This window comes from Ostrea edulis, chromosome 4 (genome assembly GCF_947568905.1).
Source record: "Ostrea edulis chromosome 4, xbOstEdul1.1, whole genome shotgun sequence".
Taxonomy (NCBI): Eukaryota; Metazoa; Mollusca; class Bivalvia; order Ostreida; family Ostreidae; genus Ostrea; species Ostrea edulis.
In genome coordinates, this window is record NC_079167.1 from 63,746,549 (window position 1) to 63,763,358 (window position 16,810).

Consider the following 16,810-nt stretch of genomic DNA (forward strand, 5'->3'; position numbering starts at 1 on the left):
ACCTTTTCATGTATTTTTATTGATTTCTCCGAGTTGACAATTTTGTCCACTTCAAACCACAGAATGTCTACATCTTCAGTTTTCCTGGCATAGTAGGTGTAATCACATTTTAACATTACATCACTCTCTTCACCTTCCTTGATGACATCACTTGCTAAAATAAATGCAATGCTCAATCATTTGGTACCTACAAAATGCATACCTTTACCTCTGCCATAATGCCTCTAAAACAAGGACAAAAATTCCCACATCTGCTAACAAAGGATGATCTATCTCAAAACCTTATCAAGGTAATCCATATTTTCCAAACATTTCATTGAAATTCATTGATAATTTCCAGATCTATAATACTACAACTCTGATAAATTAAAGTGTTGAATGTTCTTCTAAAACCATCACCAAAACTTTTAATAGTGTAGTAGTTTAAGGCAATATGGTCCGTGGACATTAGCCTGGGTAGCCCAGTGGTTAGAACATCTGACTAGTACTGTAATACAGGGGTCCTGGTTTCAATTACTGGTTCAACCCAAAATTTCTCCTTTTCTATATTACATTTGGTGCCATGACCACCCCTGGACTTGCAGGTTGTCCTGCCAGGTGCGAAAGAATCTGGATTATGTGACTTCAAGGCGAAGACAATTTAAGGAGGGAGAAAAATGTTGTACATTTAGAGCTATATGGACAGTGGATATTGAACTGGATAGCTCAGTGGTTAGAACACCTTACTAGTAATGCAGAGGTCCTGGGTTCAATTCAAGGTCCAGCCCAAATTTTTTTCCTTTCCTACACTTACAGTGCTCCTTGATTACCCATTAGATAAGTATTTGTAATTCACAAATCCTTTCAAGTTCAATATTTCTAATCTATTCATATTAATTAATGATCTTGCTAGATGAAAAATTTCAAATATGTTCTAAAGGATAATCCACTAAAGATTCAAAGCCAAAATTACTCGATATATGATATTATTCATGCAACCATCAACATGGACGTACTAAGAGACAGGTCAAGTTTTCCAGAGCCCAAGACAAATGAGATACATCATTTGCATATTTTAAAAGAGAATGAACAATCTGACCTAATTTTACCTGAATATGTCATTCCCATCGAATTGAGAAAACCGTAGGTGTTCATAATGGCTGCTCCCTTCATATTTACAAACTGGCCATTTATTCTCAGATGGTAAATATACCCCATGAACCCTGTATGTGTTTTAGCGTCCTTGTCTAGCTGACTTCTGTCATTCCTTTCTCCTCCACCAATGTACAGAATTCTGCTTGGCGAAAATGGAAGGCCGTAGGAGTTGAGTTCGATGGAAGGTCCGGCATTCAGCCTTATTTTGGCCGTCCTTTTTGTGATTACAAGTGAGATATGGTACCAGGATTCAGGCTAGAGAAAGGAACATAATATCAGTTATAATAATAATGTGCAACATTTATATAGCGCATTATATAATTTGTAATTACTCTAAGCGCTTTAACAATGTAAAATGTAAAACATGATAAAGATTAATCAGAGCATAAAATATAACATCCAAATAAAATAAAACAATTTAAACATTACGAGTTCATGCGACAAACCAGCCTTTACTTTAAAAAAAAAGAGGATATATTACAAAATATGGTTATAAGATTTCCTAAAAAGAAATCAATCAAGAAAAGTTATCTCTCTTGATTGGAAATAATTATTTTCTGACTAGTATTAGAGACATCAGTGGAATTTCAAAATTGCATTTCTTGATTTACTAGTTGGTTTGTTGAATGGTGCTAGTACATTAAATTGATTTGACTGACTATCCACCACAATCTATATTGTGTCCTTTGGAATTGTAAAGTGATGACACTTGAACAATCTTAAATTTTAGGAGAGAGGAAAAGTACCTGAATATCAGACAGGTCTGTACACACTAGCTTCTTGCCACAGTTGAAACATAACTTCAAGACAGCTTTCTTAAGTTTTATTACAACCATGGAATTTTCTTCATTTCCGACATTGAACAGCAAAACACCATTCACCGTCAAAGGAGAAAAAATAAGTTGTACAGAGAATCTTTCTGTGCCGATCACAGACAATTTCATGTAGTTATTTCCATGGAATATTGGGTAGGCAACAGTTGGTTCTGGAATAAGATGAGATTCATACAGATAATGTTGATGCTTGTTATAATACCTGTGCACACATGAACAGTTATACAGCACTACTTGCTTCATACTGTTTCATACAATGCAACATTAATTTGTGATGTTGATATCTAAATGTGTAGAATCATTGTCCTGGTTGCTAAATTGTCATGAATTTCATGGGTTCATGATGCCCTTGAATTTACTATGTTCAAGTTTACATGTACCAGTGTTTTCTCAGTAATAAATTTTTTACCAATGTTTTTCCAGTAAAAAACTATCTACCTATTTTTTCTTTCAGTAATAAACTATTTAACAATGTATTGTCAGTGATTAATCAAATATTTGATGTTTTATCAGCAATTAACCATTTATTTGATGTTTTATCAGTGATTAACCACCTATTTGATGTTTTATCAGTGATTAACCACCTATTTGATGTTTTATCAGTGATTAACCACCTATTAGATGTTTTATCAGTGATTAACCACCTATTTGATGTTTTATCAGTGATTAACCACTTATTTGATCCTCCGCAAGTGATTAACCACCAATTTGATGTTTTATCAGTGATTAACCACCTATTTGATGTTTTATCAGTGATTAACCACTTATTTGATCCTCCGCAAGTGATTAACCACCAATTTGATGTTTTATCAGTGATTAACCACTTATTTGATGCTCCGTAAGTGATTAACCACCAATTTTATGTTTTATCAGTGATTAACCACCAATTTGATGTTTTATCAGTGATTAACCACCTATTTGATGTTTTATCAGTGATTAACCACTTATTTGATGCTCCACAAGTGATTAACCACCAATTTGATGTTTTATCAGTGATTAACCACCTATTTGATGCTCCGAAAGTGATTAACCACCAATTTGATGTTTTATCAGTGATTAACCACCAATTTGATGTTTTATCAGTGATTAACCACCTATTTGATGTTTTATCAGTGATTAACCACCTATTTCATGCTCCGCAAGTGATTAACCACCTATTTGATGTTTTATCAGTGATTAACCACCAATTTGATGTTTTATCAGTGATTAACCACTTATTTCATGCTCCGCAGGTGATTGACCACCAATTTGATGTTTTATCAGTGATTAACCACCAATTTGATGTTTTATCAGTGATTAACCACCTATTTGATGTTTTATCAGTGATTAACCTCTTATTTGATCCTCCGCAAGTGATTAACCACCAATTTGATGTTTTATCAGTGATTAACCACTTATTTCATGCTCCGCAGGTGATTGACCACCAATTTGATGTTTTATCAGTGATTAACCACCAATTTGATGTTTTATCAGTGATTAACCACCTATTTGATGTTTTATCAGTGATTAACCACTTATTTGATGCTCCGCAAGTGATTAACCACCAATTTGATGTTTTATCAGTGATTAACCACCAATTTTATGTTTTATCAGTGATTAACCACCAATTTGATGTTTAGCCAGTGATTAACCTCTTATCTAATGTTTTGCCAGTGATTAACCATTTATTTGATGATTTGTCAGTGAGAACTAATAACCAAACTTTTGTCAGTAATAAACCATTACACATTATTTTGACAGTGATAAACAAGTTGGAATGTTTTATTAAGTGACCAGAAAACTGACTTAGTTAGAAAGGGCCCCACCAAGAGCCTTCAGCTCAGGTGAGCTAAAAACATTGCAGCACAATTTATCAGTGTATGTTGCGCCTAATTTTCCTTACCTAATTGCCTTTCTTTAACACTAATTCTCTTGAATGGTGAGCCATACTGAGGCTTTGTAGAGTCTTTGAATAGACTTAAAGCCCTGAAATTCACCCTCAAAGATGCAACCAGACCAACAAAACCTGTAATTATATCATATGATTTTAATATTCTGAGTTCTATCATTCAAATTTTTTCATCAAATGAGATATATATTGCACATGAATCTAATCATGTGGTCTATCTTACATACATGTATGTACATGTTAATTCATCATTATATGAAAGTTTCCCTCAAGTCTATACCTTCCTTTTTAGTTCTGTATTTATTCCATCCCAATGTCATCTGTGCATCCAAGTTCAACTCTCCAGCAAATTTCACTTTGGCATTTGTGTGTTTTCCATCATCGATTCTCATAAACACTCGGTTTTTGAAAATGCAGACCATAATAGAGTGCCATATATTTTTCTGGTTTAAATGAAAAACAACAAAATTTTCTTAAAGTTTTTGATTCCCTGGATTACAAAACAACAACAAAATTCTATATTTCTTTTTGATTCCCTGGATATGTCCATTATTTATTAACCTGTCAACTCTGATCCATACACATACTGGTGACTATGGTATCTGTACTTTACAGTTTATAAACCAGCAATGCTTTATATGAAATCATTGCAAACATTTACGATTCTACATGTACAGACCCTGAAGCATGTTACTACACCTCCAAAGTGTTTCATTTCGTACCGTGCAAACCATTCAGTATTCTGTGCAGACTGTTCAGCGTTCCGTGAAAACTGTTCTGTGCAAACCGTTCACTGTTCCATCATAGACTATTCAGCATTTCGTGCACACCGTTCAGTGCAAATAGTTTTGTGCAAGATCAAGCCACGCCCATAGAAACATGCAGATTGTTCAAACCATGCCCTTAGAAACGTATAGACAGTGCCAGTCATTTCGGCATGAGATGTAGGACAGGTAAACATTGTTGGGATTTGAGCAATTATTTCAAAATGTCTCTAAGACATGAACAACAATGAAAATCTGCAAATAGTCGAAAGAAAGCAGATTATTTTAAAACCACCAGACAGAGCAAAATCCGATACCATTTTATCACCATTGGTAGTTTCTAGCAAGTGTAGTTTTGTATATAGGAATAATTTATTTGTCTTGCATGATCAAGTTTCTCTTTTTAAATAAAATATATTTTCATCAAAATTGTTTATCGGAACTGTCTGCATAATGCAAAGACTGACCTGAGTATAACTTGTATATTCTATGCAAATTCCAAGGTGCTTTTTCTACAACAGAGGTCAGCTAATCTGGGTAGTTGAAATTAACATTCGAACAGAAAGTATGAAAATCGGCAGGGGCTATTGAAATGTGACAAAGAGGTGTTTATATCTTTTGTCTTTCAAAAATGAACGCAGTTTTCTATAAGTTTAAAATTGAGGCAAATGCAACAATCTAATTAAAATTGAATGTTAGATCCGCTCACATATCTGTTGATCATTACTGTAGTTATATATAGTCATTATTTGTTTTATAGTGTTCATTTATATGTTTGATTTATTTCTCAATCTATTTCAATCATATTTTGATTGTTTCTTTTTGTTTTGTATTTTCCCTTCTTATCCAAGGTGACAGGTTTTTATTGACTAGCTAATACGATGTCTAGATGCAACCCCCCCAACCCCCCTGAAAATATGTTCCAGTCTTACCTAACAAGAAGTTTTTTTAATCATTTTATCTGTTGCCATGATAAATGTATGTAAAATTGTATAGGTTTATTCAACATCTGTCTTTAAGAAGAGGCCTGGAATATACAAATTGCACTCGTGTTTTAATGGCATTCAGATTTGAATGTACAAAAATAGCAAATCAGACGCGATTATTTTAATGAATTTAATAGAGCAAAGAATAAATAAAGTTGAATAATCAATATTCCATGACGATACAATTTATGCATCTTTTCCTTTATTTCCGAAGTTAAAAAATATTCATTTCCTTTTATTCCAACGTGTTCATAAGTCATTAAAATATTCCTTGTTTAAACTAACAACATGATGAAACAAATAATGCCGAGAAAATCAAAGCGAGCAGGTCATGCCTATTGTTTCGTGCAGACCATTCACAACCCTCTCCCCGCTCAAAAATGTTTCAATCTTTCCTGACGAGAAGTTTTTTTGAAATCATTTTATCTGTTTTCATACACGTACACATGTATATAAAATGTATAGGTTTATTTAAAGGGACTGACTCACGATTTTACCCAAAATTTTGTTTTTCACTTTTAATGATCAAAATCTATTGTCTAATGTGTTTGAAAGATTTTACATGAAAATTAAGGTTATACATCACCACAGAAGCTCATTTTAGAGAGTTTATTATTTGTTTTGTAAACAAAGATTGCGGTATGCAATTGTTTACGAAATTTCAAAAGAAATGGATATCGATCTAAGTATTATTATATCTTTCACATTTCAAGCATTTTTGGGGTGAAATGTGTCATCTAAATTAGTTAAAATTTGTTACTATGCAAAATTAAGATGCATTATATTGCAAAATCAATATTTCACTTGTTTGTTTGTTTACATAAAAAGACTCAAGTCTTTGTTTACATAACACATATTCAAGGCTAAAATATTACTTTTATTCTTGCATTCAGAAGGTCAAAATTTTGGCTGTCAACATTAAATGAGCTATATTTCTAATGTTTAACATAAAAAATGAAAAATATTTTTATCAAAAATCGTGAACCAGTCCCTTTAACATCTGTCTATGGGAGAGGCCTGGAATACACATGTACAAACTGCAAATGTATTTCAACGACACTCAGAATGAATGTACAAAAATAGCGAAACAGACACGACCATTTCATATTCAGTTTCAATGAATTTAATAGAGCAATGGATCAATAAAATTTGATTAATCAATATTCCTTGATGATACGATTTTTGCATATTTTTCTTTTATTTCCGAAATAATTTTTTTTTTTTTTCCCATTCCAACGTGCTCATAAGTCATTGATCTAATATTAAGTAAAAATGCAATTTACAATGCCGTACTTGAGCAATCTTTTCAAAACCCCAGGAAGAACCAAATAATACCGAAAAAATCAAACCGTGCAGGCCTCGCCTACCGTTTCGTGCAGACCATTCACAAAGCGTGCAAGCCACGCCTACAAAGTGGTCAGCATTTAGTGTGAAGCGTTTTGTGCAAACCGTTCAGTTCCATGCTGCGTTTCATGCAAACCGTTCACTGTTCTGTGCAGATTGTTCAGCATTTCCTGCAAATTATACCATTCACCGTTCTGTGCAAGAATCGTTTCGTACCGTTCCTGCAAGTGGTGTAGTAGTACGCTTCAGGGTCTGTAATTTGCATTTTGATTATATAACTTTTCAAAAAATAACTTATGTACACCAGCTCAATCATACAAACCTTGATTTTGTTTGGATATTTGATGTCTGCTTTAAAGCCCCCATCTGAGACTCTCAGCCAGGGCTGGCCTTTGTCCAATGACAGTGTCATTTCATGGGTACATCTCTTGGCACCACATTGTCTGTACCGGTGTACTATCACTCCCGAATCACTGTCAGGTTTAAACAAAACTGACAGTAGTAGATATGGGGTAGGTTTGTTCTGCATTCTGTAGGCAAGGAAACTTTTGCCATGAAAATATATTCCTTTATTTTCAAGGTCTGAAGAAGGAAAAAGTTAGCATTAATTAGGCATCACCAAAAAATATTAATTTCCAAACTCATTAATTCTTACACTTATAATGATAAACAATCATGAGCTTTATTAAGGAAAATCTGTACAGAAACTTGATGTGTTGGCTAGACTCAAATGCCCCCGCCTGCAGTAAAGTCAAATGTACGAAACCCATCGAAATATAGCATTGAATGTGGTATTCAGATTGTATGTTTATACACGCATTTAGTACAATGAAGAACTCTGACAACAACAATCCTTTATATGTTTTAACAACCACAAAATAAATACAATTCCATCAAAAATCACCAAACTGAAACAAAACTCACACTTGATCTGTAACTCATCAATATACATCAGCATACAAAAACTCAGTTCAATATCTCTAGGTGTTTAGAAAAAAGTCCTGGAAACCTGTGTCTTAAAAGTAATTTTTCTAAGTTAAAGCAGCACAACTCCATCAAAAATCAACAAACTGCAACAAAACTCAAACCCGATCTGTAATTAATTCATCAACATACACCTGCATACAAAAAATCAATTCAATATCTCATGGCATTTTGAAAAAAAGTTTGGAAAACTGGGTATCGCGGGAGGATGGACAAGGGTAAAACTATACCATATAGCGTTTTTTTTCTGCAGGTCTAAAATTTAGCAATTTAATGGCTCAAGGGTATGCTAATAATTTTAGTGGAATAAATTTTGGCAGACGGGGAAGAGTTATCTCTCTTGCAAATACTGAAGTCGCAATTGACACTATGTCAAGTTTGATCCTGCCCTGGGATCAGAACCTCTACCCTTGGGATAACAAAATTTTACGATTTTGGTAGAGGCTTTCTTGCTCTACATGACTTTGCATTGAGTTTTTCTTCCAATTGTGTGGGGGTTGTTTTATTTTGAAAATTGGTCAATTTTTGGCAGTTTTTGCCCCCATCCCTAAGGTCCAAGGGGTGCAGAATGAAGTCCTGAAATTTACAATTCATGTCCCATTTGTCCCAAAGATGCTGCATAAAAAATTGAAAGGTTAATTATCAAGAAGTACGTTAAAAGCGTTCATTTATTTATAACTCATGATGGATGTACCGTATATATTCGCCTATAAGTTGGATTTTTTGGAGTTAAATTTTGGTCCAAAACTCTATGTCTGACTTATAGGAGTGTCCTAAGAAGATTAGTATTTTTCTAGATGGTGTAATGTATAGCCTAGTATTTTTTAAACAACAAAAACATAGGCAAAATAAACAAAATAGTAATTGTTTAATTTGTTGAGAATAAGAAGTGAAATATAAATGTCATATCACACATCACAAATCACACATAAGAGTATTGATATGAAATTGATTTGTTGAGAAAAAATATTGAATATCAGCACAGTTCTCAAAATACTATTTGAAACACAGGTAAAAACATTAGAGCATCGATTTGAAATTGTCAACCGATTCTTGAAAAAAGTAAGACCGATTTATAAATGGGTCGATGGCAATTCCCTCCAAAGTAAGCTAAAAACTATGCAACCGACTTATAGGCGAACCGACTTATAGGTGAACCGACTTATAGGTGAACCGACTTATAGGCGAGTATATACGGTAGAGCAATAGGTGACCTAAAAACATGAAGAATTCCATTCCCTTTGTACCCGCCAGGAGCATGCCTAGAGTCATAGTACATGTAGCACACATTACATTGGAATGTTAATCAATTTCAGAATTGTACATTTGTGGTTCATTAGAAGTTATTTTGCATCATATTCCTAGGTAAACTTCCTATTGCAACCCTACTATGGTTTCGATAAATACCCACATAATTGGCAGTTCTAGCATATTTTGCCAACTCTAGTTTAGAAAAAAAAAGTGAAATTGATAAACTTTACCTGCGCATGGCTGTTGAAAACAGTGGGCAGCTTCTGTACCTGAACCGTCACAAATTTTCCCACCATTAGGAAATGGATCCGTGCAAGTTCTCTCGCGCAAATGGATGCCTAGTCCACATGTTTGACTGCACTTTGTCCAGCTTCCCCAATTGGACCATTTTCCATCAACTAATAATCAAATGAGTTTTGTCTAATTCATTGAAAGAATTGTAATCTTGAAAATTCTTGTGTCAAGCAATAAATTTTTGTGGATTTCAGTCAGTGGTGTTTCACAAGTAGTCAGTTGAAATAATATACAAATATACATATGGCTTATAAACTCCAATAAAACAAGAGATGTTTGTAAAACACATATGCCCCCCATGGTGCAAAATTGAAAAGGGTTATACACACACACATCATTTAATTGAGAGTAGTATCATCAATTCAAAATATTGAGCAGACAATATCTTCCTATGTCAAGAGTGGATTGACCATGTGACCTAAAACTCAATAGGGGTCATCAACTCCTGAAGATGTACCAGTGTGCCAAGTTTGATGTCTGTCAAGCAAAGGGTTCTCAAGATATTGAACGGACAGTATATTCCTATGTCCAATTTGACCCTTGACTTTTGACCATGTGACCTTAAAATAATTAGTCATCTTCTCCTGAAGATGTACCAGTGTACCAAGTTTGATGTCTGTCAAGCAAAGGGTTCTCAAGATATTGAGCGGACAGTATATTCCTATGTACAGTTTAACCCTTGACCTTTAACCACGCGACCTCAAAATCAATAGGTGTCATCTTCTTTTGACGATGTACCAGTGTACCAAGTTTCATGTCTGTCAAGCAAAGGGTTCTCAAGATATGGAGCAGACAGTATATTCCAATGTCCAGTTTGACCCTTGACCTTTGACCATGTGATCTGAAAATCAATAGGGGTCGTCTTCTCCTGAAGACGTACCAGTGTACCACGTTTGATGTCTGTCAAGCAAAGGGTTCTCAAGATATTGAACGGACAGTATATTCCTATGTCCAGTTTGACCCTTGACCTTTAAACATGTGACCTCAAAATAAATAGGGGTAATTTTCTCTTGAAGATGTACCAGTGTACCAAGTTTGATGTCTGTCATGCGAAGGGTTCTCAAAATATTGAACGGACAGTATATTCCCGTCTAGTGTGACCCTTGACCTTTGACCATGTGACCTCAAAATCAATAGTGGTCGTCTTCTCCAGAAGTCGTATCAGTGTACCAAGTTTGATGTCTGTCAAGAAAAGGGTTCTCAAGATACTGAGCAGACAGTATATTCCCATGTCAAGTTTGACCCTTGACCTTTGACCATGTGACCTCAAAATCAATAGGGGTCATCTTCTCTTGAAGATGTACCAGTGTATCAAGTTTGATGTCTGTCAAGCAAAGGGTTCTCGAGATATTTAACGGACAGTATATTCCTATGTCCAGTTTGACCCTTGACCTTTGACCATGTGACCTCAAAATCGATGGGGGTCATTTTCTTCTGAAGATGTACTGGCATACCAAGTTTGATGTCTGTCAAGCAAAGGGTTCTCTAGATATTGAATGGTCAGTACATTCCTATGCCCAGTTTGACCCTTGACCATATGACCTCAAAATCAATAGGGGTCATCTACTCCTTAGGATGTACCAGTGTGCCAAGTTCGATGTCTTTCAAGCAAAGGGTTCTCAAGATATTGAGCGGACATTATATTCCAATGTCGAGAGTAGATTGACCCTTGACCTTTGACCTTTTGACCTGAAAAACAATAGGGATCCTCTTCTACTCATAACTAACCCACATATGAAATATCATTATCATCAAGTGAATGGTTCTCAAGATATTGAGCGGACAACACATGGTCTACAGACCGACCGACAGACCGACTGACAGGTGCAAAACAATATGCCCCCTCTTTTTCAAAGGGGGGCATAAAAAAACCAACAACTTAATTCATTGATTATTTATGCATATATATCAGCACGAGACCAAAACTATAAATTGCATGTGTTTAAACATGAGGGACTCGATCATTTTTCACTATTAAAGCAACTTTTGATATATTTAGCTATAAAGTAACCAGAGGTGTCAGCTAAAACAAATTGTTTCTTCAATGATCATGATGATCTGTTTAAACTTTAAAGGAATTTAGCATTGGGGGTATAATTTAGGGTTGGTCAGTTTAATGGAAACTCGGCAAATTTTACTTAGGTCTATTTAAGAAAAATAGACCTACAAGAATCAAGTGAATCAATGCAAAATACATATTAATATTTAGAATAGTAAATTAACGCATTTCTGAGGCCAATTTCTGAAGTTATCCAACATACCTGGACAGGTTCTCACGTTACATCGGCTGACCATCTTTGTTCCATGAGCTGAACATTTTTTCAATACCTTTGCTTCAATCGGAAGATTCAGTTTGCTTGGCATTGGGTGGTGAGCTCTTCTCCTGTGATGAGTATTGTTATGATAGTGTCCAGTTTTCACATCCCGACGAGACAATCTTTCAAAGTGCAGAGAATTAAATCTTTGTTTTATGTGTTCAGGATGAATCTGCTTTACAATTTTCCTCGTTTTACTTTGTTGCTTAGCTAACTTTTCAACTTCGTATTTAGTTCGCAGAAAGTCTTCATACGACAATTCCCCTGTGTGCTTTCCTTGCTTCTTGTGGATGTGTTTAAGGGTCACTTTCTGTTGACCTCTAAATGAATTTTGTTTTTTGGGCTGTTTGTCAGGTACATTGATGGGGGGTGAAAATTCTGCACTTAACACGGAATTCTTAGAAATGTTTTTTGAATGAGATTCTCCTTTTGGTAGAATGACACATCCTCTTATACGAACTCTGGTTCCACTTTGACCACATGGTTGAGAACAAGTGCTCCAAGATCCCCATTCACCAAATCGCAGGTAATTTTCTATAAAACACATACAAATCATTATATCATCTCATCTATGAAATCCATTTTTACAATTGTCTATTTAAAAGTTGCATGGCACATTGTATAAACTCTGATTTTATCTATAATAGACTGTATGTACTTGAACATGGTTTCATGTGGCATTTTCTCTTTTCTGATGAGGACTCTGCACACGTGCCTCCCCCTTGTGGGTAAGGGTTGTCACATTTCCGGTATCTTGTCCTCACACCCTGTCCACATGTGACGGAACAGACAGACCATTCCATCCAGTCACTCCAACCTCCCTTTACTGAAGAAATGCAGACAATTGTACTTTCATATTTATCTATATGTACAATGTATATGCAGAGAAAATTTACATGTACTGTCAATTTTGTGAATTTCAATCTTCCCATGAATAAGCATTTCGCAATGACCTACATACTACAATAAATTTTAAATACTTTTAAGTCAAGTAACTATGCCCTTTTCATTTTTGAAGATTAATTAGGTAACTCATTACAACAAAACTTATATTTCTTATGACACTATGTCATAAGATGGGGATTTAAATGTTTTGTGAAATTATTGATTGTTGATTGATTGTATCTTGCTTAACGTCTTGCTTGAGAATTTTTCACTCATATGGAGACGTCACCAAGGCTGGTGAAAGGCTTCGAATTTAGGCCTATGCTCGGCGCTTAGGGCCATTGAGAAGTTAGGGTTCTTTAGCGCGCCACACCTACTGTGACACGGGACATCTGTTTTTAAGGTCATCTCCAAGGACCCATGACATTCACACCTGATGCCGAGTGTTTGGTGATGGAACTGTCACTACCTGTTTTAACGACTTAAGTCTGCCGTGGCTGGGATTTGAATCCCGGCCTTCCGAATGTGGGGCGAACGCTCTAACCTATGCATCGATCAATTTGTTTGTCTATCATCATAGCTCAGAAGATAAAGTATTGACTTATAGTGACTCACAGATCCTAAGTTTAAATTTGCCAGTATTTTGTTCATATTTATTGAATCAAATTTTTGAAAATGTTATTTATCTAAAATAATTCCCAGCAGGCAAAGTTAGTTGGATTGACGTTGTATTGACGACGATTTCTGACGTTGGATTTACGTTGGATTGTTGTTGAAAATGAAAGTTTTTTAGACGTCTTTTTCTGACGTCTACACAATGTCAGATTTCAACGTCTACACAACGTCAGATTTCAACGTCTACACACCGTCAGATTTTAACGTCTACACAACGTCAGATTTCACCGTCTACACAACGTCAGATTTCACCGTCACACAGACGTTCATAATCCCATGGGGATCCGGGTTATAATAGGTCCTCAATACCCCTTGCTTGTCGTAAGAGGTGACTAAACGGGACGGTCCTTTGGATGAGACCGCAAAAACCGAGGCCCTAGCTGTGTCAAACTAGTTGTGGCATGATAAAGATCCATCCCTGCTTAAAGGCCATATAAGAGCCGAGCATAGGCCTAAATTTTGCAACCCTTCACCGGCAATGATGACGTCTCCATATGAGTAAAAAATTCTTGAGCAAGACATTAACAATATACAATCAATCAATCGACATCAAACTGACACCATTTTTGCAACATCAATAAGTTGAAATGTAATCATTTGAACAAGAGAACTCTTATTCTTGTCATTTTCCTTCTTTATTCATTGTTCATGAAATAATATTCAGTCAGTAACACTATCAAATATCAGGGCGTCAAGTGAATTTTGGTCCAAAAAATATAGGACAAACCTCAGAAATATAGCACCTTTTTGAAGTAAATGTTGTATAGTTACAAATAGATGACACAAATTGTTTGTAATATACAGTACTGGTTTTGCTTCAGAATCCAACATTTTTCGCTTACCCTAAAATATAGGAATTTATAGGAATTTCACAGAAATATAGGAATTTTTGTGGAAATATAGGAATTTATAGGAATAACCCCCAAATATAGGAACTTAAAGGAAACTTGACGCCCTGAAATATAAATCAAAGTTATCATTTGATTCCACTAATTATTTTTCGACCCGGCCACCTCCACCTCTCCGGTCTGATGCATATTTAAGGTACTTCGCAACAGCCTCTTGGACTTCGTGTTCCGTCGCATTAAATTGATGAACTGCACTTGCTACAAAAATAAAGAAGTATTTATTAAAAATCATCTTTTACAATATCTAGTGATAACAAGTTAGAAATTTAAAAATTCAAAATTTATTATCAAGGTTAAAGTTTCAGACAGAAAGACAAGTGAAAAACAAATTCATACCCCCTATTTTAGTTGCAGGAACATAAATTTTTTAATGACATTAGATTTAATGAAACTGACATAGATAAACATACCTATCACTGCCTGAAACACTGATGTCGTGCCAAATGCCATCTTCCCTCTTTGCCCTTTATATTCATAAGGGACATTACATCATTTGTCATTATCCTGAAAATGTAATTAAAATATACAGTCCATGAAACACTCTTTCCCACATTAATAGTGAGTGAATGGGAAAGTAGATCGTTACAGGGGCTTTGAAGTTACACAGGTACAGCTGTACATATAAAATCGATGTGCACATACATGTGAATAAAATATCCATAGTGTCAGAATTAAAATGCATAAATATTACTATTAATAGTGTATGTGCATCGGTAAGGTGTTCATTTCATAAGCTACAATTCAATAAGCTATAGAGTGAATAAATTAAGCGATATATATATATATATTTTACAAACGAGGACAAGAGTGATGTACATATACGTTTTAGTTTATTGTTATTTTTTATTTGATATACCAAACTTGTATATTGTTTAAACTTACTAAGTATGATTTCGTTCTACTCAAAAATTCAGAGTTATCAATCAATATAACCATGCATATCATGCTAATGTTGCATACTTTGTGTATTAGTAAATGATGTACATTTGATGTTATAGTATTTCAAAATTAATGTTCTTAGAATTTGAATTTCTTTTGTTTACAAATCAAATTATACACAGGTCTTACAATTGCCAAATATACAGAATGAATCATTTACATGTCGATGCTGGCATTTATAAGATATTAATATTAACTACAAAACTATACTCACATTACCCGACTGTTCACCAGCTCTCAGACTTTGTGTTACAAGAATGGCTTGGGTTTTCCAAAACTTTGACCTACACAGCATATCAAATCCCGAAAAAATTGCATAACTAGGATCGGCTGTATGAGTCTTGGCCATAGCATCCCGCTGTGCCATTCCTCGTTAACTCTCGGTAAACACATTGCATGAAAGGGGGATCCTTAATTAGAATTCCCAGAGCAGAGCATGCACACCCACAAGCAAATGAAATGAATTCATTTGTTCAACATATTGTTGAGTTAAAAATACACTTTTATTATTTTTTTTGTATATTTTAAAACTGATATAAGATATGATTACCGGTATACGGTAGATGTCGTAATTTTTCTCTCTGTAGCATGGCTTTCTGCATGCATGCTGCACAATTTACATGGGTTTGGGCAAATGCGATTACTTTTAACTTTTCTTTCACAGTAAACGACCGACTGAAAATAAGCAATTGAAATAGGCCGACTATTGTCTGGCGTTCTCTGTTGAGTATAAAGATTGAACCAAAATTCTTATCGTAGTCGTAATCTACGTGAAATAAAATATCCGGAAAGTTATGGTTTAAAATAAATATTACAACTCTAATTTGAATATAGGCTTTTGCCTATTTTAGACGACCAGACAAAATCAATTAATTACTATATCACACGCAGTTTCATAATTTCCACAACGTTGAAGAACTGACGTCGGGATATCGTCGTTTTCCCACATCAGACTGACCACAACCAATTATCAACGTCATAACGACGTCAATAGCCGACATTGATTAGACGTAGCAATTTGACGTCCATCCGACGTTGGAATTTAGTCATCTGACGTCGCGACCTAAATTCAACCAAAATCCGAAGTCGATTTGACGTCACGTGTTTGCTGGGTTGCATTATATTTTCTGCCTTTTGACATACTTATTACATATCATCATACTTTCATGATCAAATCATTCTGTGCTGATTTCAGAAGCTCTTTCAAGGTGTAGGGCCACCTTAAGGCTGGTAAATCCTTTCATGCATCCAGTTTGAATTTTACATTCCAGCCATGAACTTTCACTTATCATTTAGCGTTTTCAGAGTCAGCATGTTATAAATGAAACCTGTACAAGTAAGCCCCCCCCCCCAGGAAAAAAGAAAAGTTTAAGAAGTCAACAACCCTTCATCCGCGCTAGAAATTGACAATGGAGAACTTGTATTTCAATACACTGGCTTTCCCCTTTTCAAGTCATTGACTTGAAAAGGGGAAAGCCAGTGTATTGAAATACATTAGTTCTCCATTGTCAATTGTTATGATTGCTTCCACTCCCTGTGCCAACAAGCTGTGTTTTTGCGTGTATCTAGATTGGTTATTTCATTGAGACCATATATGTTACGTACATTGC

General features: G+C 35.0%; 1 protein-coding gene and 1 long non-coding RNA gene across 2 annotated transcripts in view; both read right to left on the minus strand.

Moving 5' to 3' along the window:
* LOC125669089 (uncharacterized) overlaps positions 1-16,810 on the minus strand; it is a 50,061-nt gene that overhangs the window by 18,880 nt on the left and 14,371 nt on the right. The window contains exons 12-20 of the mRNA XM_048903537.2: positions 12,452-12,619; positions 11,740-12,327; positions 9,415-9,582; positions 7,272-7,531; positions 4,136-4,298; positions 3,850-3,972; positions 1,881-2,119; positions 1,089-1,389; positions 3-154 (exon numbers count right to left, since the gene is read on the minus strand). Coding sequence (XP_048759494.2) covers positions 3-154; positions 1,089-1,389; positions 1,881-2,119; positions 3,850-3,972; positions 4,136-4,298; positions 7,272-7,531; positions 9,415-9,582; positions 11,740-12,327; positions 12,452-12,619 — 2,162 coding nt within the window. The remainder of the gene's footprint in view (positions 1-2; positions 155-1,088; positions 1,390-1,880; positions 2,120-3,849; positions 3,973-4,135; positions 4,299-7,271; positions 7,532-9,414; positions 9,583-11,739; positions 12,328-12,451; positions 12,620-16,810) is intronic.
* On the minus strand, positions 13,973-15,625 carry LOC125658873 (uncharacterized). Its single transcript, XR_007363828.2, has 3 exons — positions 15,415-15,625; positions 14,672-14,765; positions 13,973-14,459 (listed from the first exon to the last, which is right to left on the minus strand). It is a non-coding gene; the product is annotated as an uncharacterized LOC125658873 (long non-coding RNA).